Source organism: Acomys russatus, chromosome 19, assembly GCF_903995435.1.
Source record: "Acomys russatus chromosome 19, mAcoRus1.1, whole genome shotgun sequence".
NCBI lineage: Eukaryota > Metazoa > Chordata > Mammalia > Rodentia > Muridae > Acomys > Acomys russatus.
In genome coordinates this window covers 32,050,914-32,075,754 of record NC_067155.1, presented here as the reverse complement: position 1 = coordinate 32,075,754, position 24,841 = coordinate 32,050,914, and the positions used below count along the sequence as shown (strand labels likewise).

Sequence of the window (24,841 nt, the reverse complement as noted above, 5' to 3'; positions counted from 1 at the left end):
TTAATGCACTTCAGAGACAAAGCCTGGGACTGCCTGGCGAGGAGGCCCTGTGGCAGTGTGATGCATTCCTGAAGCCCCTACATAGGGCCTGCCCAGGAACCTCTTTTTTGGAGTAACTGAGGCAGACTGGTTTGTCCCTGTACTTTAGTTGACGGGAAACATGAGCCACAGGACTTTGGTCTCCTGGATGCTTGTGGCTGTTCCTAGCCTCCGCCTGTTGCTGCAGCTACAGCAGCCAGGGCCTGTACTGTGCTGATAGGTGGGTTACACAGCCAGGCTTGGCCCCGCTGACACAGGCAGGATGGGCAGTGTAGCCTGCTGGGCTGGGGAGATTAACCCCTAGTGCTTCGTAGTCACTCTGCACCTGGCCTGTGTGCCTCCAGTTGAAGGCCTTGCTCTAAGAAGCATTCGTTCTTTCTTCCCAGGGGACCAGCCACTCTGGGACTGGATGGGGACTCTGTTCCCAAAAGGGTTTTTCTCAATGGGAACGTTTAGCAAACACGCCAGCGGTGGGGGGGGGGGGGGGGGGGGGGGCGCGGCGTCACAAATATCTGAACCCCTACACAACTCACTAATGAACCTGTTTTTTCTTTAGCGGGCAGAGAATAAAGCCCATGTCTTCAGTGTGCTGCAGTGCACCATGATGTATGAGGGGCAGCAAGCCCTGCTCCGCCCACCCACTTGGTGGGGGAGAAGCAGCAAGCCCAGGCTTAGCCAAGTACTAGCGGCCATGCTAGGACAAGGTGAAGACCCCAGAGTCAGGGTGCTAGGCAAGGAGCCTTGTTGCTCTGAAGAGTCTCCTACAGGCTTGCCTATGAAAATAAGGTCGCATTTGGTCCCTCAAGGCCGGGAGGACTCCACACTTGCAGCAGCTCTGGAGTAGTTAAGCTCCTGACCTCCACCCGCCCCTATAGGGTGGTGTAGGCTGTTGCTCAAGGCTCAGGGGCATCCATGTTGGTTTGTGAACACCAGAGATGACTGGTAGCCCCTGCTACTCTTAGATTTTTAGAGAACATGGGATCCATGGGCCCACAGGGGGCACCAGTGTGACCCCCCCACACCACACCTGCCAGGCACCCCAGGACTAAGCATTTGTTATGAGAACACTAGCTACCATCATTCTCTGGTGGAATGGCCCACATTTCAGTGCTTGCTTCTGAAACCTGGGACAGAATACACCAGACAAACACCCCAGGGAGTGGCCCTGACTCCACGTCAGTCACCTTGCAGAGCCTTGAAGCCTTGGAGAGGAACGCGCGTGGATCCCGTCACGAACTGCAGAAGTCTGGCCCGCCTCTCCTCGTCGAAGGTCTCCACCGCCTGCCAGAACCACCGGACGATGTTGCTGTCGGCCACACAATGCTTCAGCCTCGTGTTTGACTTCCAGTCGTTGAGGTCTATCTTATCCAGTCCACCTATTATCAGCTGGGGAAAGGGATCAGGCTGGGGGTTACACCTACAACGCCTAAGACACTGCCCCACCCCCCTCCATGACTCCCGACACTCAGGAAGCACTGACAGTGCAACTCCCAAAGCCCAGCAGCCACCTCTGGCTGCACAGTCTGGCACACTGCTGCCAGTGGGCGACACCCCAGACCCTCAGGCATAAGACTGCTCTGCACCAGGGAAGAGTGACTGGAAATGGCTGACAGGGAGAGAACCCCACAGGGCACGTGGGATGTGAGGCCCTGGAGCATGCTCTCCACTTTGTTTAAGAGCTTGCTGGCGACTTACTGGCTCACACAGAGACGCTCCCCTCCAAAGCCCTCAGCTTCACAGTGTGCAGATGGCTATGAGAACAAGATGGAAGGCTCAGGCCACTTGGCACCAGGCAGAGCTGGCGAGGAATGAATGAGTCACTGTCCAAGTCTATGACAATGACATGTTCTTAGTCTATTAATAGCCAGAGTGGAGAGCAGAGAACTGGCCTGAGCGAGGCCTGGTTCAAGATAAGGGCTAGAGATGCCAAAAATCCAAGGCACGGACACCTGGAACTATTCAGGAAGATTCAGCCATTGCTCGCAAGGGGACAGACTCCTCCCAGTGTGTGATGAGGCAGTTCAGGTGGCCTCAGATTCCCTCCCCACAGAGGCCAGCCGGTGGCCTAGCACTTACCTCTAGTTCCTTCTGGTCAAAGGGCTTCAGTAAGTGTTGGGGAATGAGTTCATTAAAGCCTTTCTGCAGCGCTAAGAACTGGGCTTCAATGCCTCTCATAAACCTCCAGTTTACGTACAACCTGAGGGGAAAAGCCATACAACTGAAGTAATTGGGGAAAGACCATGAACGCACTGTCCCCACAGTAGCTGGAGCAGCTGTGACAGCAGGCATGAGGTTAATGTTAGAACCTGCTGAGTGGACACCAGCCTGCCCCCAGCCTCCCCTGGTAGCTCTTAGTTTGGTCATCTGGTCTTATCTTTAATTATTATTTTAAGCACATGCATGTTCTCCCTGCATATCTGCATCAAGTATGTCCCTGGTGCCTGTGAAGGCCAGAAGAGGGGATGCAGTTACAGTTACGAGCCACCATGTGGGTGCAGGTCCTCTGGAAGAGCAGCAAGTACTCTTAACCGCCGAGTCATCACTCCAGCCCCTTTTGAGACAAGGCGTCATTCATGTAACCCAGGCTGGTCTTGAACTGGCTCTCCTAGAGGCTGGCCTGGAATCCCACTGATTTGTAGCTTCTGAGTGTTGAGATTAAGGTCTGTCCCATCCTATCTGGCTTTATCTGTCTCTTTTCTTCCCTCCCCGCTCATCCTGAATAAAGGGTCTCTGTAGCCCAGGCTGGGCTCCTGTGTCAGCCTCACAAGTGCAGGACTTACAGCTCTGCACCTTTATAGCAAGTTAAAAACGAACCAGTCCTGGCATTCTGGTTTTCTACTAAAAAAGGCAAAAGGGATTAGTGAGACCTGCCAGGACTGCCAAGATTTCCAATTGGGTCTGCAAGGTGCGCTTGACAGTATGACACATCCACAGTTCTGAATGGCTAATGCATGTAACTGTCCCTCAGGTTGGCACTGAGATACTGTAGGGGAGTCCTTGGACACACTGGCAGCTACCGCTGCTGACCCCAGCTTGGCACCTCTGCACCCAGATCTGGGCTGTCCCACGGAAGCCAGCCCTGCATATTACCGGACGTATTCTTTCTTATTCTCCTCAGTGACGGGCACATTTCTGCCATTAGGTTTTAGTTCATGCTGAAGGATCCGCCCGAAAGCATTGTGCTCCACGCAGAAGGTGTGGTCCAGCACTGGCGTGATGTCATTCTCTCTGTGGACACAGGCAAACGCTGGTTAGGCCTGTGCCAGGGAGTCCTAGGGGACTGGAGAGGCCTGTGCTGGGTAGCTGGCAGGCACAGCTCAGGTTCTGCCCTGACTTTGTGACTCCCATTCCCTGGGGGTGTCACTCAGTCATCCTATGACACCATGGGACATGAGGCCTAATTGCTCTAGGGGCAATTAGTCTGGGAGGATGCTGTGAAGAGGCAGCTGAGTCAAAAGGACAGAAGCCAGGAAAATAAGGCCTCTTTTTCTTTTCTTCTTTCCTTTTTCCTTTTTTTTTTTTTTTTTAAGATTTATTTTATTTATTATGTATACAGCACTCTGCCTGCATGTGTGCTTGCCCACCAGAAGAGGGCACCAGATCTCATTATAGATGGCTCTGAGGCACTATGTGGTTGCAGGGAAGTGAACTCAGGACCTCTAAAAGAACATCCAGTGCTCTAAACCTCTGAGCCATCTCTCCAGCCCACTCTTTGTCTTTTCAGGCCCTGGCTCTTCCACAGGGACACACCAAACCCATAGCTCATCCTGTTCCTGCTACCCTGCAAAGCATTTTGGCTAACTCTAAAGCAAAGGTGACTAAATATTAATTTTGTTTTAATACTTTCTCTTGCCTTCTACAGATCACCTGAGAAACTATGGGGGTACTTGCCTGTGTGTGTTTCTCTCTCTCCCTCTCTTCCCCCCCCCCACACATCAATTTCATTCCACTACACCTGGTTTGTTAATTAGTAATCACAACACTATGTTTGTTCTTTACTCTCTGTAGTTCACTCCTATTCCCCCCAAAGCATGTGTACACACGACAAACACACTCCGAACTCTGGGGCTGTGGGACAGGAGTGATGACACTTACAGAATCCACACCAAGCTCTTGTGCAGCTCTGGATCCACTGACTCCAGATCCGACAGCTGGATGGGTTTCCCCAGGAGCTGCTTGTAGAACGGGACTGTGAAGCCCCCGTTTATGTAGTGTCCATGGAACACAGCCAGACCCATGATGCGACCCACAAAGTGGAAGTAAGACAGATGGTCCTATAGGTGGCACCAGACAACAGCAAGCCATTAGAAGGATGAGCTGCTTGCGGGTGGGAGGGTGGGGTGGGGTAGGTGACCCACAGGTGACATCCAGTCCCCACACGCAGGCTTCCCCTGACTCGAGAAATAACAAGACATATCCTCAGCAGCCCATCACAACCCATGGCCAGACAGACAAGGATGGTATTTAGCTACACATTCACTCACTTCTAACTCAGGTGGGATTGGTACTGAGAATCCTCCTGTCTCAGCCCTCAGAGTCGTGGGAGGACAGGCATGTGCCACCATACCCTGGCCTAACACTCTGTATATGGATCCAGGTCCACTATCTTGCTGAGAACTTTGACTTAACTTGCAGGGGCCTGGTCCAAAATTAACATGTGGCGGCTGCCCTGACAATTGAGAGGGTGTGTCTCCTTCCTCGCTGAAGCGCTTGTGGTGCTGAGGCAGACAAGGCTCATGTTTCTGATTCCAGCCCAGAATGACAGCCACCTCAGAACACATGTCAGAACTCCACTCCCAGGCTGAGTAAAGGTTTACTCACACTGTGTGTCTGTGCATGTGTGGTGTCTGTGCATGTTGGTATATGTCCAAGTGCACATGTATGTGCGCAGCAAAGCTCAAGGTCACTTTGATTCCTCAGGTGGCTGCCCACTTTTTTGAGCCGGGACCTTTCACTGAACCTGGATCTTACAGGTTAGCTGCCCAGCCATCCAGTTCCAGGGATCACCCATTTCCACCTCCCTGCTGCATACACCACCATGCCTGGTTTCTGGGATTGTTTCTGGTTTTTGTTTGAGATAGTTTCTTTCTGTAGCCCTGGCTGTCCTGGACTTGCTTTATTGATCAGGCTGGCCTCGAATCAGGCATTGTTGATCTGCCTGCCTCCCCGAGTGCTGGGATTACAGGCATGCACCACTGTACTCAGCTTTATTTGGAGTTTTAAGATGGAGTTTCTCTACATAGCCCTGGCTGTCCTTGAACTCACTCTGTAGATCAGGCTGAGCTCTAACTCAGAGATGTGGCTGCCTCTACCTCCCAAGAGCTGGAATTAAAGTGTGTGCCACCACACTCAGCCACATCAGACTTTCTGTGTGGGTTCTGCAGTCTGACTCAGGTCTTCATGCTTGTGTGGCTGAGCCATTCTCCCAACCACAGGTCTATTCGTATTTAAATTCTCTAGTAGAGCTTGACCCCGATTTCAACTCTGTGGCCTTGTGACACTGGCTGTGGTCCCACAGAAGTCCCCCACGGTTTCAGACCCACCCTTGGGTGTGTCTCTTATATCTACCACATGCTGAATTATGGGCCTTTTCCAATTTTGACCAGAGTACAGACTTGGCAACCTAGCTCTTAATATGACAATCAAAGGGGCATGATCTACCACCAAATGAGAGTTCCTCAAAGGTGAAGTGCTGGGCACAGAGCAGCTCAGATCCACAGCCCTCCCCTGCAGAGAGCGGGCCCTGCAGCTGAACTTGGCTAGAATCTGGGATGGAATCAGGTCTGGCAAATTAAGTGGTCCCCACCCCTGCCCTGAGTTCTCCTCAGCATCTCCAGCTGGACTCCTCAGTCCTCACTGTAATACTCACAGGGTTGATAGAAGAGTCTGGGTTGATCTGCAGTGTGTAAATATTGTCCGTAGAATACTGGAAGAGTCCATAATATGGATTCAACATTTCATGGCACAACAGATACAGCCACTCCCTGGGAACAATAACAACAGAGCTCACATGGGCTAACAGTATTGGTTTCATACTCTTTTGCTGTTTTTTTTTTTTTTTTTTAAGTACATGAAAATGTATGCTACATGCATGCAATACCCGAGAAGGCCAGAAGAGGGCATCAGATCCTCTGGAGCTGAAGTTTCAGGAGGATGTGAATTGCCATGTGGGTGCTGGAAACCTAGGTCAGATCCTTTGCGGGAGCAGTAAGTGCTCTTGACTGCTGAGCCATCTCTCTAGTTCCGGTTTCTTTCTTTCCTTTTGAGGTAGGGTTTCTCTGTGTAGCCTTGGCTGTCCTGAGCTCACTTTATAGACCAGGCTGGCTTCGAACTCACAGAGATCCACCTGCCTCTGCCTCCCAAGTACTGGGATTAAAGACCTGCGCCACCACTGCCCATTCCAACTTCTAAGCACTCTACAGTAAAGAGTTTGATAGGGGAACGTTTCACGTTTCCAGGAAGCAGAGAGATTCTGTGGACAACTATACTCTTCTAGGTTCCAGCTGAATTCTTACTCTGGGCCGCATGGACCACTTTCATTTTTGGAATTTTATTTGTATATGTGTGCGCACATGTTTATGTGAATGTGTTCATGTGAAGGTTAGAGGTTGACTTCATATGTGTTCCCTAATTGCTCTCCAGGTTGTTTTTTGAGGCAGGCTGGTGAGTGAGTCCTGGTAATTTCCTGTCTCCCTTCCCCAGCTGCAGGGTCACAGACACATGGCCTGTGCCGGGCTTATGTGGGCTCTGAGGCTCGCACTCAGGTCCTCACGCCTTCAGGGCAGACACGCTACAGACTGAGCCTCTCCTCAGCCTCTCATCACTGTATAATGTAAAAACAAACACCAAAGCCAACTAGATGAATCTACAGACATTAGAGAACGCTGAGAGTTTAGACATCTGGCAGGAATACATTGGCTAATTTACTTTCTACATTCCTTTAATGCTTGAATTACTCTACTGTTTAAAAAAAAATTCCAAATCAAAAGCAGCGAAATGCAATAACTACTTTCGCTGGAAACAGAATTAAGGGCTGTGGTGGAGCGTGAGGCACTGTGCTATGGGAAGGGTTCAATCCTGCAGGTACTTGGGGCAAAGCACTTTCCAAAAGGATAGACCTCGAGACAACAGCCTCAAGTTTTATTGTGGAGTTTCTTACTCCTTCAAACAGAGAGGAGGTAGGTTAGGGGAGGGTAGCACAGATCAAAGCCATCTGTACAAGAAAGTGATGGAAATATACCAACGATACATAGACATGTCAGACCAAATTGGCTAAGACTGATGCTCTCCCATCTGGACTTTCTGTTGGGCATCATCAAAGGACTAGGGGACCTCCTTGGTCTCATCTGCCAAAATGTGCTTCCCTGCCCTTCTGTGCTTCTCTAAGCACTACGTCCCTCATCGGGTTAAGAGTACATGACTGTGGGGCCGAAAACATGCCATGGTGTGCACCTGTACCCAGCACCTAGGTCACTGCCAAGCCTCCAGAGCTGGTGACTAGTGAGTAAATGCAATTCCTATGGAACACTCTTGTGGTTGATGGGAGGCTCTCCAGTGAGAAGACTTCATTATGCGTTAATGCATTAAATTCCTCATTTCGTACTTGTCTAGAATGGAATTCAATAAATTATTGTGTTATATGGTAGCTTAAAAACACTGCCTTGCCTCCAAGCACTGGAAGATAAGGTAAGGAACCACTGCAGAAAGGAAAGAGAAAAAAGGGGAGAGACAGAAGAGAAATAAGGTAGAAGCTGTGAGCAGGAGGAGGAGCTGTGAGACAGGAGGAAGAGCTGTGAGCAGGGGGGAGCTGTGAGCAGGAAGAGGATCTGTGAGACAGGAGGAGGAGCTGTGAGCAGGAGGAGGAGCTGTGAGACAGGAGGGGGAGCTGTGAGCAGGAGGGAGAGCTGTGAGCAGGAGGGGGAGCTGTGAGACAGGAGGAGGAGCTGTGAGACAGGAGGAGGAGCTGTGAGACAGGAGGAGGAGCTGTGAGACAGGAGGAGGAGCTGTGAGACAGGAGGAGGATCTGTGAGCAGGAGGAGGATCTGTGAGACAGGAGGGGGAGCTGTGAGCAGGAGGAGGAGCTGTGAGCAGGAGGAGGAGCTGTGAGCAGGAAGAGGAGCTGTGAGACAGGAGGAGGAGCTGTGAGACAGGAGGGGGAGCTGTGAGCAGGAGGAGGAGCTGTGAGCAGGAGGAGGAGCTGTGAGCAGGAAGAGGAGCTGTGAGACAGGAGGAGGAGCTGTGAGACAGGAGGGGGAGCTGTGAGCAGGAGGGGGAGCTGTGAGACAGGAGGGGGAGCTGTGAGACAGGAGGAGCTGTGAGACAGGAGGAGGAGCCACAGGAGGAGGAGCTGTGAGACAGGAGGAGGAGCTGTGAGACAGGAGGAGGAGCTGTGAGACAGGAGGGGGAGCTGTGAGACAGGAGGAGGAGCTGTGAGCAGGGGGGAGCTGTGAGCAGGAAGAGGATCTGTGAGACAGGAGGAGGAGCTGTGAGCAGGGGGGAGCTGTGAGCAGGAAGAGGATCTGTGAGACAGGAGGAGGAGCTGTGAGCAGGAGGGAGAGCTGTGAGACAGGAGGAGGAGCCGTGAGGCAGGAGGAGGAGCTGTAAGGAGGAGGAGGAGCTGTGAGACAGGAGGGGGAGCTGTGAGAAAGGAGGAGGAGCTGTGAGACAGGAGGAGGAGCTGTGAGCAGGAGGAGGAGCTGTGAGCAGGAGGAGGAGCTGTGAGCAGGAGGAGGAGCTGTGAGCAGGAGGAGGAGCTGTGAGGCAGGAGGGGGAGCTGTGAGCAGGAGGGGGAGCTGTGAGCAGGAGGGAGAGCTGTGAGACAGGAGGAGGAGCTGTGAGACAGGAGGAGGAGCTGTGAGACAGGAGGAGGAGCTGTGAGACAGGAGGGGGAGCTGTGAGACAGGAGGGGGAGCTGTGAGCAGGAGGAGGAGTTGTGAGACCGGAGGAGGAGCTGTGAGCAGGAGGAGGAGCTGTGAGCAGGAGGGGGAGCTGTGAGACAGGAGGAGGAGCTGTGAGACAGGAGGAGGAGCTGTGAGACAGGAGGGGGAGCTGTGAGACAGGAGGGGGAGCTGTGAGCAGGAGGGGGAGCTGTGAGACAGGAGGGGGAGCTGTGAGACAGGAGGAGGAGCTGTGAGACAGGAGGAGGAGCTGTGAGCAGGAGGGAGAGCTGTGAGACAGGAGGAGGAGCCGTGAGGCAGGAGGAGGAGCTGTAAGGAGGAGGAGGAGCTGTGAGACAGGAGGGGGAGCTGTGAGAAAGGAGGAGGAGCTGTGAGACAGGAGGAGGAGCTGTGAGCAGGAGGAGGAGCTGTGAGCAGGAGGAGGAGCTGTGAGCAGGAGGAGGAGCTGTGAGCAGGAGGAGGAGCTGTGAGGCAGGAGGGGGAGCTGTGAGCAGGAGGGGGAGCTGTGAGCAGGAGGGAGAGCTGTGAGACAGGAGGAGGAGCTGTGAGGGGGGGAGCTGTGAGCAGGAGGAGGATCTGTGAGACAGGAGGAGGAGCTGTGAGCAGGAGGAGGAGCTGTGAGACAGGAGGAGGAGCTGTGAGACAGGAGGAGGAGCTGTGAGACAGGAGGAGGAGCTGTGAGACAGGAGGAGGAGCTGTGAGACAGGAGGAGGAGCTGAGACAGGAGGGGGAGCTGTGAGACAGGAGGGGGAGCTGTGAGACAGGAGGGGGAGCTGTGAGACAAGAGGGGGAGCTGTGAGACAGGAGGAGGAGCTGTGAGACAGGAGGAGGAGCTGTGAGACAGGAGGAGGAGCTGTGAGACAGGAGGAGGAGCTGTGAGACAGGAGGAGGAGCTGTGAGACAGGAGGAGGAGCTGTGAGGGGGGGAGCTGTGAGCAGGAGGGGGAGCTGTGAGCAGGAGGAGGAGCTGTGAGCAGGAGGAGGAGCTGTGAGCAGGAGGGGGAGCTGTGAGCAGGAGGAGGAGCTGTGAGCAGGAGGGGGAGCTGTGAGCAGGAGGGGGAGCTGTGAGCAGGAGGGGGACCTGTGAGCAGGAGGGGGAGCTGTGAGGAAGTGCGACTTCTGTGCATAGCAGGAATGTACAGAGTTGGGAGCTTGGGATCAGAGCCACTCTGGAGCTAGAGATGTGTCTGGCCATGAGCTAAACAAAGTTCCTCACCATGCAGCTACTGTTAGGGGCACAGACAGAAGAAAATTTACACCACACAGGGGAGAAGTCAAGAAAGAGGCTGGGATCCCAATGTCAAGGGTCTGACCCAGAAGCAGAGGCTGACGCTCAGGCTGGAGAGCCATGGACAGACCAAGCCTTTAAGGAGACGGCTGCCTTTGGTGTCCTGGGGCATTTTTTAATTTATGGGGCATGGAAGATAAAGCCTGATTTTAAAAAGAAGCCACATGTGGTGCTTCCTATCTGTAATTCCATCACTCGAGAGGCTGAGGCTGAAAGATGACTTTTGTTTAGACCAGTCTATGCTCTGTAGTGAATTCTGGGACAGGGCAAATGGGGAGGAGTATGTGGAGAAACAACACAAGAGAAAACATGGACTCCACACACCAATCCAACTCTAAAGGGCTAAACATTATTCTGTGATTTAAAAGTAGAGGGGCTGGAGAGATAGCTCAGTGGTTAAGAATACTGACTGGTCTTGCAGGTTACCTGATTCACAGCACCCACATGGCAGCTCACAACCATGTGTAATCCCAACCCCAGTTCCAGGGGAATCTGTTTTTTGTTTGTTTGTTTGTTTTGTTTTGTTTTGAGACAGGGTTTCTCTGTGTATCCTTGGTGGTCCTCGAACTCAGAGATCCACCTGCCTATTCCTCCGGAGTGCTGGGTTTAAAGGCGTGTGCCACCACACCTGGCCCTCCAGGGGAATCTGATGCCCTCTTCTGGCCTCTGTAGGTACTGCATGTCCATGGTGCATAGACACACATGGAGTCAAAACACCCACACATAAAGTCAGTCAGTCTTTAGAAAGAAAAGTGTTTCAGAGAGCTTGAGTGGCAGGCATGGAGGGCTGAAGAGAGACCAATGTTAGAGCAGATGCTCATCCCTTCCCCACTGCTGCCCAGCATCCATGGCTGTGACCAGATCCCTGAACTTGGATGGTGCCATCTGCCTGGATGATACCACAAGCCTCTTAGGACAAACTTGGAGACTTAAGAAGCCCTTGTCTCAAAAGTGAAAAGAGTTGGGCAGGAAAGACAGGCTTTCATTATTCTTTTAAAATTTACTTTAATTAGTCCAACTAGAATGCCAGCATCTTGTAATTTTTCCTGGGGACAAGTAGAATTTACACGTGTGTCCCACCCCCATCTGCCTCCATGTTAGGCTCAGGAGCGGCCCTTGTGCTCAGATTCGTGAGGTGAAAAAGGAGTGTGCTTAAGAGTTTAATCCTGACTATGCCAGGTAGACAAAGGGACAATCACCCATTTTCAAACTGGTGACATCAGTAGCTCAAGTCAGCAGGAGGAGCTGGGTGCCCATGCGGATGCGGCCAATGGAGCAGGGCATGCTCCACTATGCCACTTGGGAAGTGAGGGGCAAATAGCTCCCCTGAAATGCAGCCACAGTGACCCGAGACTCGTGGGAAAGGAGATGGATAGTAACTCACCGTGCCACTCCACCATAGTCCAAACCTTCCTCCCCTCGGAACTTTACCATCAGGCGCTTCTTGAGGTCTTTCGGCCGCATCTTCATGATCTGGCGATATGACTCCTACACAGCAAAGCCATGGTTCAGAGAAAAGGCTTTGTGTGGGCCGAGGATGGAATGGATGGAACCCAGGTACTCCAACATACTAGACAAGTGTTACAAGTGAGCCACACCCAGCCCCTCACTGGGGGATTCTAGGCAGGGCCTCTACCACTGAGCCACACCCCAGCCCCTCACTGGGGGACTCTAGGCAGGTGCTCTACCACCGAGCCACACCCCAGCCCCTCACTGGGGGACTCTAGGCAGGGGCTCTACCACTGAGCCACACCCCAGCCCCTTACTGGGGAATCCTAGGCAGGGGCTCTACCACTGAGCCACACCCCAACCCCTCACTGGGGGATTCTAGGCAGGTGCTCTACCACTGAGCCACACCCAGCCCCTCACTGGGGGATTCTAGGTAGGGGCTCTATCACTGAGCCACACCCTAGCCCCTCACTGGGGGGAATTCTAGGCAGGTGCTCTTCCACTGAGCCACACCCCAGCCCCTCACTGGGGGATTCTAGGCAGGGGCTCTACCACTGAGCCAGACCCCAGCCCCTCACTGGGGGATTCTAGGCAGGGGCTCTACCACTGAGCCACACCCCAGCCCCTCACTGGGGGATTCTAGGCAGGTGCTCTGCTGCTGAGCAGCCCCTTTTCGTTTTTACAACTTTGAGACAGATGCTCACCAAGTTGTCCAAACAGGTAAACTGCCTCTGATAGTTTCTGCCAAGTGTCTCCACATAAGTGGGCAGGGTGAAGGCCAAACACAGCTCAGGTTTTACCTCATGAGCCACTTTCTTGTGCAGAAAGCCCTAACCATGTTGAGATTTTGACTGCCAGGAACTGGCAGGGGACAGAACCATTTTCCTTCCTCCTCTTAAGAGACAAGACCAGGCCATATGGCCACATGCCGTCTTGAGAAGGAAGCGCCCCAGCTGAAACTCTGGAAGGAATGAGTGGGTGTGAGGAGAACACCCAGGCTGAGAAATGATTGACATCTGCTCATGGCCAGCTAGGATCCCAGCCCCAAGTGACCAGCTTCTGCATAGAAGCCACTGAGCACTTAGCACTGCTGTCAGAGACAATTCCGCTCAGCACGAGCCTTGGTCCTGAAAAGCCCTGCATCTCACAAAACAAGAAAATTGACCCCTGGAGGGGGGAATGTTTGCTAGCTGTACTCATTTAAGAGGACTCATATATATAGTATACAGGGAACTCAAAAAAAAAAAAAAAAAAAAAAAAAAAACTACACAGGGAGTCCATTTCACTCCTGTCCAAACAGTAGGCAGTAAAAAAATAAATAAATGCTATTGAGAATATGAACAAAGGGAAACGCTTATACACAGCTGGTGGGAGTGGGAAGTAGTCCAGCCACCATGGAAGTCAGTCTGGAGGTTTCTCAACAAAGTATGACTGGATTACAATGTGCATGTATGTACTTCAGAGTGCTTCATGGGTCCACAGTCATCCATGCTTGTTCTCAATAGCTGAATCATGGAACCCAGCCCGGTGTCCAACAAGAGGGGAGTGCACAAAAAACATGTGGCGGGTACAGGCACCGGAATTTTTCTTATGTGTAGAATTAAGCTCTATCTTTGGAGGGAAAATGGAAGCGAATGGAGATAATCAAGTGAGCAAATTAAGCCCGTCCTAGAAAAATATGTGGTTTTTTTTCTCATTTACAGGATTCCTAAATTTTATAGATACATAAAATCATACACATATCTAAAAGCAGAAGTGAAACTTTAGGGAAACAAGACTATGGGAGGGAAGAAAGTGGAGAGCGGAGGCTGGGTGAGACGGGCAGAGAAGAGTGTGCAGCAGAGCCTTGTGTAATGACGAGCCCTGATGAAAACAGGCTTTTTTTTTTTTTTGAGACAGGGTCACACTGCATAGCCCTGCCTGTCCTGGAACTCACTATATAGACTACACTGGCCTCAAACTCATGAAGACCCACCTGCCCCTGCCTCCCTAGTACAGGGATAAAAAGAAAGTGCTACTACACCCAGCTATAATAAAATATTGAACAACAGAAACAAATCAGTACAACTGATCCTTGGAATACCAAGCAGAAAGCAGAGTCCACCAAGGTGGTAAACACAGCTCACCTGACACAACACCCTCCACCCCCGTGCGTGTTTCTCCATGGCACTACACGGTTTAGCAAGATGTAATTCTTTACCTCAAATATTTCTTCTCTGGAAACTTCTATGCGACAATGACCAGCTTGGGGCTGCTGAAGAGAGAGCTCGTGCCTCAGAACTTTGAGCTTCTGGACTAAATCTCTCTCGTATCTCTGGGCAGGCAGCTCCTCGTCCTCCACTGAGCCCTCGCTGGGCACCTGCAGCGGCTGGCTGGGCTCCTTGAGTTGGCACTGGTGACTGCAAAGAGACCCAGCCGTCACTGGAAGGCCACACTAGACCCCAGCAAGCACTTCTAATGACAGGACTGCTCAGATGAATGATGCTGCTAGCCTGGGGTGCAAACACAGAGACGCCCAATTCCCAGCAGTCATTTATCTATGCAATGGCTATTCTTGGTTGTTAACTTTACTACAGGGATGAACTAAAACCCAAATGGCTGGGCACACCTAGAAGGTTTTGTTTTTTGGTTTAATTAGGCCATCTGAGGTAGAAAGATCCATTTCTGATCTGGATCTGTAAAGTGGGGAGGTACGAGCTTTAATCCAGATCCTTTAAGGTGGGAGATCCATCTTTAATCTGAGCCACACCTTCTGGTGGCAGCCTAGATAAAGGACACAAGAAGGGAAGGTCGCTATCTTTGCCTGCTTGCTCTTGCTCTGGTGAGTCCATTTCCCTCACTGGCAATTAATGCCTACTTTCTTCAGGATCTCGAATAGACTGAGCATATACTGAGGCACCAGGCTCATGGACTGACCAGCTCCTGGATTCTTGGACAAGCTGTTGGTAGACAGCCATTGCTGGATTAGCTGGACCACAGCCTGTATGCCACCTTAATCAATCTGTTCCTCTAGAGAACCTGACTAATACAATCTGCTATATTATTACTGAAAATTACGACAGAAATTGTCACTGTGTGTCAGGCATCTATGTATGTCCCTGATGCCAACTAGTACGCCACTGGAAGGGTCTTGGCAGAGATGCAATGAGGCTGGCAGGAGACTGTCACAGGAGGTCACTGGGAGCCAGGCCAGGAGGGAAAAGCAAACTGCCCGTGACACCCAGTGGCACCCACTCCTCTTCCTGATCAAGCTAAGAATGAAATCAGTGACAGGACTCGGGCCACTAGGGACAGCATGCCATTTTGCTTTATTCAAGTTTTGCCACTACGCCAGCCACACTGCAGAGGTATGTGTGAGGCTGTGTCTGTGGACTACAAAAGATCACACCCACTTCCAAGGCAGGAATGCCAGGCACGGGAAAGCCTGCAGCAAGCAGCAGCCCCGTAGCAGCAGGGCCTTACAGAATGTGCTGTGAGCAACGCGCTTAGCCTTAGGAATGGTTATGCTAATCTCCAGGCTTATTAAGCGGTGTCACTGTTCAAATGTCTGCCTTGTTTTCCTCGTGCCCACCATCAAGCAAACACTACAGGAGATACATTAAGAAAATTATTCCTGTGGGGTTGAGCGAATGGCTTCAGGAAGTCAAGTGCTTGCTTTGCGAGCATGAGGACTTAAATTCAGATTCCCAGCACCTAAGTAAAAACTCTAGTGCTGGGGGGGTGGAGCCAGGCAGACCCCCAGGACTTGCTAGACAGCTAGACAAGCCAAAGGGGTGAGTTCCAGGTCACTCTGCTCAAAAATTAGGGTAGAGAACGATGGAGGAAGAACTCGACATTGACCTATGGCCTCTGCAGGCACCCACACCATTGCTGGGCGCTCGCTCCACAACCCGCCCCCCCCAACACCAATGTTGATGCAAGGAAGCATCCAATTATAAAGCAAAGATGCTAAGGTCTTACTTCATGATGTGGTGAAGCCGTGGGTCTGTAAACTGGGTTGTCCTATTATTGTGATCTACAAAATAGATTCTTCCCGACACTGTACTTCTGACTTCCCAGCCTGGAGGCAGCGGCCCGAGTTCATCGCAGTTCACACTGTTAAGGTCTCTAGCAAAACGGAACATACACAGAGCTTTAGCCCACTGAAAACCAAGGAGTAAGACGGAGCCCAGCGCCAGTGGCCATTGGGGTTTCCCAGCAAGGTGTTCACGTCCCTGTCACACTGCTACTCGTGCCAAGCCCAGTACGTCCAAGCCTCTGGCCTACAAACAGCAGCCACACCTGGCTAGTAAGAGCTACCACAGGAACGGAGGCTACCCCAGGGACACCCTTTCTTACACAACAGAGGGCCAGACTAGCAGGAGGCACCTGACTTCTGTCCGTAAGCTCTTGGGAATCACAATCAAAGGAACCAGATGTTTGGTGTAGCAAAGATTCCTCCACTGAAAAGCTCCTGAGGCCCCCACACTTTCAAGACTGGGGAGGGCTGGCATGACGGCCAACTACAAGGCCTCCCCAGGTTCAGCAAGTGCTTTCGCTTCTGGCCCCTTGATAACTTCACTGTGATCCAGGCATAGGGGACCTGTTATTTCTTACCGATGCACGCCAGGAGGGGTCTCATTCATTTGCCGGTAATACTCCCATGCAAATGACAGGCCCTGAGTACTCAACTCAACACCAGAGGTGGGAAGCTGCTTTTTGAGGGGAACAAATTATGAATAAAAAGGAAATGAACATTACCCAAGGTCTCTTAGGGAGTAATGCTACTGTAGAAGGGAACAGAAAAGGAAGGAAAACAGCAAGGAAAGAAAGAAACTTAACTCTGGCACGGGGTGGGGCGGGATCTCTCTGACCTGGGCTCGGATGTATGGCCTTGCAGAAGGAATTCGTATAGAAAAGCTTCATGTCCCCCCGGAATGGTCCCCAAGGGACTGAAGCAAGAGGGGCAGCAAAGCAGAAGAGAGAAAGGGTGACTAAGTCTTTATCTTTCCTGTTTTAACTTTTTATCATGGAAGTTTATACACTTACAAAAACGTAGAGAGAGAGAGAGAGAGACCACAGTAGGTGGCCATGTGGCCAACTTCAACAGCGACTGAGGCCCACCATATTTCTGCTCTCCCCCACACTCGCCCCTGCCCAGCAAGTCCCAGCCTCCATCTCCCCTCCCACAGCGCTGCACTGTTAGCTTCCAAGAGCGAGGCTGGCTCCTCAGGCCTGTGAGGCCTACCTGGGGATCCTGGGGTCGTGCCACGTGCTGACTCCAGTCTGTGTGTGCAAAAAGTAAACTTGTCCCTGTATTGTCGTCCTTTGCTCTGCGTGAGAAAGGGGATTTGTGTAAGTAAATTCAACCCCAGTTTCTACTCTAATCCCAGTTTCAGACTCTTTTTTTTTTTTTTTTTTTTTTTTTTTTTTTTTTTTTTTTTTTTTGGTTTTTCGAGACAGGGCTTCTCTGTGTAGCCCTGGCTGTTCAAGACTCACTTTGTAGACCAGGCTGCCCTTGAACTCACAGTGATCCACCTGCCTCTGCCTCCCGAGTGCTGGGATTAAATACTTTCAGACTCCTAAGATTTTTATTTTTAAGTTATATTATGTATGATGTATATATGTACGTGTGTACGGATGTACATACGCTGGTGTTTTGACACAGGTCTTGTGATGTAGCCCAAACTGGCCTTGAACTCGTGACTCTCCTGCCTTAGCACCCTCAGTAGTGTATAGGTGCGCACCCCTGTACCTGTCTGACACCCTCAGTGGTGTATAGGTGCGCACCCCTGTACCTGTCTGACACCCTCAGTAGTGTATAGGTGCGCACCCCTGTACCTGTCTGACACCCTCAGTAGTGTATAGGTGCACACCCCTGTACCTGTCTGACACCCTCAGTGGTGTGACTACAGGTGTGCACCCCTGTACGTGTCTGCAAGTGTGCACCCCAGGTACCTGCTTCTTTCAACACTCTTTATGATCACCGAGAACAGAACTGTAAGGCTGTGGCTGGCTTCAAGTCCACTCTGTCCCCATCTTTGGGGAGAACCCATTTCTCCTGGGCCTTCCCTCACTGAGCCACCCTGAAGCAGATGCCTCCACCCACTTCTGCCACAGACACAACCTTCCATCTCCTAACGTGCATACATCTGGGTGGTCTGCTGCTGTGGTCAACACCCCCTCTTGGCCCTTCACTCCACCAAAGCCACGTGGCTCTGCTCACTCCATCCCGTGACATCCCTTCCATGCCCAAATCTCAGACCACCATGAGTTTACTTGCTTTCTTCACACTGCCTTGTCTCTTTGGTATGGATGTAGCTAGCATTTCCAGGTGGCCTTTCCACAGAGAAAAAGGATGCCTGCTCCAGAGTTCATTACGGCTTTCCTATGCACATGTGGCCAGGGCCATCCAATGTCACAGCCACGGAAGGCACAGCGAGGCCACTAGCAGTGGTGCACAGGATACTTGAAAATGTCTCCACCAGATTGGCCTGTAGGCCAGTCTGTGGGGTACTTTCTTGATTAATGATTAACTTGGGATGGCCTAGCCCGCTGTGCAGGTGGTCCTGGATAGTATAAGAAAGCAGGTGAGGCTAGGCATGGTGGCACATGTCTTTAGTCTTAGCACTTAGGAGACAGAGGCAGGTGGAGCTCTGAGTTCAAGGCCAGGCTGGTCTGCATAGTTAGTTTCCAAACCAGCCAGGACTTCAGACCCTGTCTCAAAAAACAAAACAAAAAAAAAGCCAGCAAGCAGGGTGGACGAGCTGTGAGGAGCAAGCAGCAGCAGCAGCAGCAGCACTCCTCCATGGCTTCTGCTGCAGTGTCTGTTGCAGCTCCCACGCTGCCTGCCCTCAGTGGCAGCTATAGCTGGTAAGCCTGAGCAAACCCTCCCCCCACCCCCCAATTACTTTGAGTGTTTAGCACAGCAACAGGGAACAAACTAAGACACTCACCATAGCCTTCAGGCAACTCCGGTGACTGGTGGCCATGTGGTCGATTCTGGGGCGTCTGTAGGGACCCTCGAATCTCAGGATTTCGGAGGCGTTGTACCTGGAGTCTCTGGTCTTGGCTTGGAGACTCCACAAACCGACAGTTGCCACCTCCGGCTGCTGCACCAGTACCGTCTGTATATGGGGCAGGTTCCTCCATGAGGCAGCTGAGCGGCCTTCCGGGGCCTGAGTCCTCATACACTGTTCTGGAAGGGGGCAGAGCAGGCGTGGAAACATCACGAAAGGTCTCAAGACACACTCAAAGGTCACACGCATTTGCTTTATATCCCTTTAATGAGGGACAGTGTTCCCACTGCTAAGTTTCATGACATTCAGAGTGTCCAATGAGAGAGGGATCCTGACGAGGAACAGGAGGCCAGAGCGAACCAGGCCTAAGAGCGCTAGCAGAGGCACCTGAAGTGCAGCTGATGATGGCCTAGGAGAAGCAGCAGGTGCTCCTCCCATTTCATTTTTCCTGATTTTATCCAAATGCTCCATTTTTCCTTGTTATTTTACTTGAGGATGGAACTCGTGGTTACATAAAATACTATGAGTCTAAGTGCTTTATAACTCTCCCCACCCAGCAGTTTAAAAAACAATTCACCTTAATGAGTCACTTCCCCTTATGATCAAATACTTTAAAAAAAAAACCTCATATTAAAATTTTTCAAATACATGCACGATGTGAAGGACCAGAACAATGGGCCTCTGTCGGGAGCCAGCAGCCAGTTATGGCGGTGTCACCAGGCTGCTCTCCATTTCTCCCGCCACCAGGTCACCGTCAGCCCCATCCCGGCATTTTACCACTTACCATTTTACCTGTACACATTTTAGCACAGAGTCTTTTTTTTTTTTTAAAGAAGACAATGGCCTCTCCATTACTGCAGATGAACACCACCACCACCGCAAATCACACGCAAGCCAATGTTCAAATGTCTAACTGTCTTATAAATTATGATTAACATCCAGGGCCTGAGGAGATGGCTCCGCTGGTAAAGTGCTTCCTGTGTAAGCGGTGGGGACCTCACCAAAGCCCAGCTGGTGTGGAAGCCTGTGCTGGTAATCCCAGCGCTGGGGAGGAGACAGGTGCATCCCTGGGGCTCACTGGTGGGTCCTAAGCCAATGAAAGACCCCATTTCAAAAGCCAAGGTGCATGAGTCCTAGGGAGTGACATCAAGGTTGACCCATACAAACGCTAGCTGTTTCTGTGGCCTCTTCTTCCTCCTCCTCCCTACCTCCTGCTCCTCCTTCCCCTCCTCATTCTTCTTCCTCCTCCTCCTCCTCCCTACCTCCCGCTAGCTCAGGCTCACCTGGAACTAGGGATCTTCCTGCTTCCGGCCCCTTAGTGTTGAGATTACAGTCCTATCCACCATGTCCAGCTAAATTGTCACCTCTAGCTGGTAGGAGGAGCCCTGACTTGGCTCCTGAGTCTTTGTGGTAGAATCCCCGAGCTAGTTACACCTTCCTTCATAAACCAGCAGCCTGGAGCACAGTTTATCCTACACAGTCACATACGGTTTGGCGTTTCCTTCTATGGGGAAAGAGAAAACGGCTGGCATCATGGCAGGCGTACGTACCCTTCATTTTCCAGCAGTCCTCTGCAGTCCACCACCGATCCGCCACTGCCTATTCTGTCTCGAGTCTGTAAACTAACTACAACACAAAAGAGAAGCTTGCATTAAAACCCAGGGCTGCTCCGTGCCCCGTAGCACAGCGCGCCACTGACACTATAACATATGTCTCCTGCCCTAAAGAGGAGGGGAGTACGCAAGCCCATGCTTTCAGTGCGAAGCATCTCAGGCCGACAGCTGCACACATCACAGATCATCTGAACACTCCTTGAAAGTAGAAAGCAGAAGAGGTGCTGGGTTTCTCATGCCCCCCCCAAGCTATAGAATACAATATTTAATTCCATTGAGTTATTCCATCTTAAGAAGATTTGATTTATGTTTAGTGAAGGTACAAACAAACACCATTGATCTTAAAACAAAACAAAAACCAAAAACATTCATGTTCTCGCCTCACTGGTGCAGACGAGAAAGACGTTTTGCTCCTAGGTTTTCAGGGTTTTGGTTTCTGCCCTCACACCTCCCTCCACAGAGGAGAGAAGACATTCAAGTGGGAATGCAGTGCGTGAGAACTTTTTCCTGAAGTGGCTTCCGGGACAGATGCGCTGTTCCCTGTCCTGGGGCCTGAGGCATGTGGCATCGCAGAGTGACTCAGCCTGGCTGCTGCTCCACTGACTCCGTGCAGTGCACACAGCCAACATGTGCTTTCCCCTAAAACACTGCCAAGAACAGGGTGGGCAAGGGGACGGGCGACTCGGACAGGTCACTCCTTCGGCGTGCCTCCAGGCAACGCTATAAGCACATTTTACTCTCTCTCTCCACACAGTGGAATCCTCTGACTAGCAATCACATTACATGGAATTTGTCCTACATTTTCTTTGCTTTTGCCATATAGGATGGGGCTTCCCAGAGAAGCCATATATTCCAGCTCTTACGTATGTGGCCGCCCCAAGTCCACTCTTCAGGCATGTGGCCTCAGCTCATATTACCCCTGCATAACCTAACAGCCAACTGTCCATGCTGGTGGTAATTAGCATGGTACTTATGAGTCACAACCTCCCATCTCAACTGGAGTCACATGAACTCAGTTTCAATGACAGGATGAAGGGAACCAGAGAAAAGAATGAAAACCACACAAGAGGAAAGGCTTAGTACTGGAGAGATGGCCCGATGTAGTCTGCCCTGGGAGCCTGTCCCCCATCCATACTGGGAGCAGGACGGCGGGTTCCGTCAAAGTGCCCTTTATGCAGATGAGAAAATTCTTACCCACTATTTGGCCACGAACCGCATCAGTATCTGAGGGATTTAGTTTGCATAGATCCAAACGCTGGTCTGCAAACAAACAATTCAAAACTTAACCCAAGGATCGTTAACTAGGGAGGAAGGCAGGAATTCTGTATTCAGCTTTCAAAACAAATCAAAGAGAGAAAAGGGTGCCTCCTAAGCTTTCTGCAGCTGCACTGAGAGGCAGCAGAGCATTTGGTTCTTACAGCCAGTGTCTTTCAATCTGCTGATGGCGTTGGAGAGCAGGCGCACGCAGCCCAGGAAGCCAGCCCCCTGCTTCTTGTGAATCTTCTTGTGGTTCCACACGCTGATGGTTATGGAGTCGGTCTTCCCAACGTACCTGCGGGAGCACACGGTTTTGTTCAGGCACACTTCTGAACTACGACAGCCGCATCTACAGTCATCTGGCTGACTCAGAATCCTTGTGGTGGACATAGAGATGGCCGTGTCTCACAAGCATAGGAAAAGGACCCCAGCCAGACACACAAGCACTGAGTGCTGGGAACCATGCTGTAGTAAGTGTTTTAAACTTTGTTTTTCCTTTATTCATTTATTTATTGTGCTAAGATGGAGCCGGGCGCCTCCTTCAGGTCAAAGCAAGCACTCCACCACTGACCTACACCCTTGACCTCTCCCTGGCAGGGGTGAAGAACATTAGGCACATGTTCTGTCTGAGCCACATGATGAATCCCATCCCACTCCACCCCTTTTAAAAACAACAACAACAACACCAACATTTTGAGATGGAGTCTAAGTTGCCCATGCTGGTGTTGGGAAGCAGTATCCTTGAAGTGAAATATCCTATATGAGGAGACTTATTGAGACTCAGGCAATTCTAAAGGAATTGCAATAAAACACAGGAAGTAAGCAACTCACAAGTCTCAGGAAGTCCTTGAATTTACCATATTAACAAGGCCCCTCCCTCCCCTTCCAGGTTGTATGGTAAGGACTGCTGAGGAGAGGGGACTCTCCAAGCTGCTAAGCTGCCTGCAGGTCTTGCAGAGAACAGGGCCCACCTTCTAGGGGCTTTCACTGGTGCTGGTGGGGGAGGGGGGAAGGGGGGGAAGGGGGTGCTTTCAGAACTGCTGCTCCTCCTCTAAGTCACCCCTTAGCCATCCTCCTGTAAGTAACTCCAAGCTGAACTCTGGTGGAGTCACTGCCTTGGTCTGTATGTGTTTGTGTTTATGTCTCCCCATGTAACCGCTAGATTCAACTGGCTCTGTAAACCAGGCAGGCCCTCAACCTGCAATGCACCTGCCTTAGCCTCCCAAAGTGCCAGGACTACAGGCCTGTTCCAGCAGGCCCAGCACGTGGTAAGGTCTTGTAAAGAGGCTGACTACGCTCTGGACTTCTGGAAGGCCACGGCCCAGGCTTAACAGAGAACACGGGGCTCCTTACTGTCCCGCGGTCCATCCAAAATGCACAAAGGCACACGCAAGATCAGAACCTACTCAGTGCTAGGGGTCGTCCACAGGGAGAACTATCAAGATGGAGGCAACTACATTCCCAGCCATGTGAAGAAAATCACAAAATGTAACTACTACTAACAACCCCACCCATGCATGCACACACAGGGCAATTTGTGTTACTAATCATTATGTGGGGACATGGGTCCGTATAAACACAGGATCCTAAATTTGGAATGAGTATACAAAACTGTACGATGGGTTGGGTAGAGAACATTAGTACCAAAAAAACATTGTTTCACTGAAAAAAAAAAAAGCATTCTCAGGCATGAATCATAGCTCTTTTTTGTTTTTCTGCTAAAAATGACAAGGAGGGTTGAAATGTCCAAGATAACAACAAATCGTGAAAACCCGTGAGAACAAAAGCCAAGAACACCAGAGGATGTTAACTGTAGAGTCGGCAATGAGAATTCGCTTGGCCATCCCTTTAGCTATCAGTAAAAAGTCAGCCATCCTTTTTCTTTCTCTAAGTGTGTTTGTTGTGTCTCTTCAAAGTTTGACACCTGCTTACCCGCAGCCCCAGAGCCTTATGGGAGGTTTCACTCACAGGTCATAGTGCTGGTTCCACTTTGGGTCCAAGGTGTTTTTCACAGTGTCGGTTGAGTGGCACTGCCCAGAGCCGTCCACTACAATCTTGGCAAAGGGGTCAGGAAGTCCTGGGGGAGAGAGAGCAGACACACTCAGATGAGAGGACAGTCTACCTGCACAGTGCATCCTACAAGCAGAGACCGGCAAGATCACCCCTTGGGGCAAAGGGGCACTGCTCACTCATCTCGCTTTGACGGTCAGTCCTCATTAGCAAAGACAGTCTGAGACATGCCGCACTCCGTCACACTTGGATTATCAGAAGAGCCTGAAAACAGGCTCAAATTCAAATGTCCGTCGCCAGTGAGTTCTACATTGCTACAGTTGCGTACATGTGTGTGGGTACAAGTGTCAGATCTCCTGCAGGTGGTGAGCTGCTGCTGAGAGGGATGGGACACAGACACTCCAAGCCATGTGTCGTCTCTCTCAGCCAGCCCCACCTCTCGCAGTCATTAAAGAGACTAAATGTAGGAACAGGATCTGTGAGGAAGTACACTTCTGGATAGTCACAGTCCCCAGAAACTTTGTTTATTGGCCTTCTGCCTGTGTTAGCTATGGCATCATAGAGTCCCCAAGTCGTAATTGGGCTAAGTCCCTAAATGCTAGCATATGAATCTGACAGGTTTATGGCAGCTGACAAGTGGCAAGGCAACATGGGAGGTTTTGGAACGGGCTGGCTGTGAGTTCCCTGGCCACTTGGATAAAGCCTTTGAGCCGAAGTCTCTTCATCTTGAAAGTGTAGATGATGCCACTTAAGCACTGAGCCCCTGGGGACCGGGAAGTGAGAGTTTTCAGGGCTGTAGGCGCTGACTTCACTGTGGGTGAGGCACACTCAGGGCCACGGCCCTCACTACTTTATAGTTCCTCCCATTACAGATATGTTAAAATGGGATTTAATTTGCAAAATTGGATTGGCAATTTTAGTCAAGCCACTTACATCGGAAAGGCCTCATTTGCATTGGAGCAGAGAACATGACCCCACTCAGCAAAGTGCAGGGTCCTACCAGCTACTAGGTCAGGAAGCAGGGGACACGGGCATGCTGGGATGGAGGATGAGACTGATGCTGTGTGCAGCTGGGAAATGTTTGTCAAGCCCTGGACTCCTAGACTTTTATAAAACTACATTCATGTTTAAAAAAATTAAATATCAGAGCCAAGAAGATCTAAATTCAATCCCTGGTACCAATATGGAGGAAGGGGAGAAGTGACTCCTGCAAGCTGTCTTTGGACCACCACATGCACGCTGTGGGAAACACACACAGACACAAGCATGTGTGTGCATATACATACACACA

General features: G+C 51.1%; 1 protein-coding gene across 1 annotated transcript in view; it reads right to left on the bottom strand.

Moving 5' to 3' along the window:
- Positions 1-24,841, bottom strand: part of Smurf1 (SMAD specific E3 ubiquitin protein ligase 1) — a 92,945-nt gene that overhangs the window by 2,621 nt on the left and 65,483 nt on the right. The window contains exons 3-16 of the mRNA XM_051162972.1: positions 23,509-23,617; positions 21,702-21,835; positions 21,478-21,543; positions 20,221-20,296; positions 18,608-18,849; positions 16,900-16,984; positions 15,633-15,779; positions 13,873-14,071; positions 11,608-11,711; positions 5,909-6,023; positions 4,135-4,313; positions 3,130-3,267; positions 2,116-2,236; positions 1,224-1,425 (exon numbers count right to left, since the gene is read on the bottom strand). Coding sequence (XP_051018929.1) covers positions 1,224-1,425; positions 2,116-2,236; positions 3,130-3,267; positions 4,135-4,313; positions 5,909-6,023; positions 11,608-11,711; positions 13,873-14,071; positions 15,633-15,779; positions 16,900-16,984; positions 18,608-18,849; positions 20,221-20,296; positions 21,478-21,543; positions 21,702-21,835; positions 23,509-23,617 — 1,917 coding nt within the window. The remainder of the gene's footprint in view (positions 1-1,223; positions 1,426-2,115; positions 2,237-3,129; positions 3,268-4,134; positions 4,314-5,908; positions 6,024-11,607; positions 11,712-13,872; positions 14,072-15,632; positions 15,780-16,899; positions 16,985-18,607; positions 18,850-20,220; positions 20,297-21,477; positions 21,544-21,701; positions 21,836-23,508; positions 23,618-24,841) is intronic.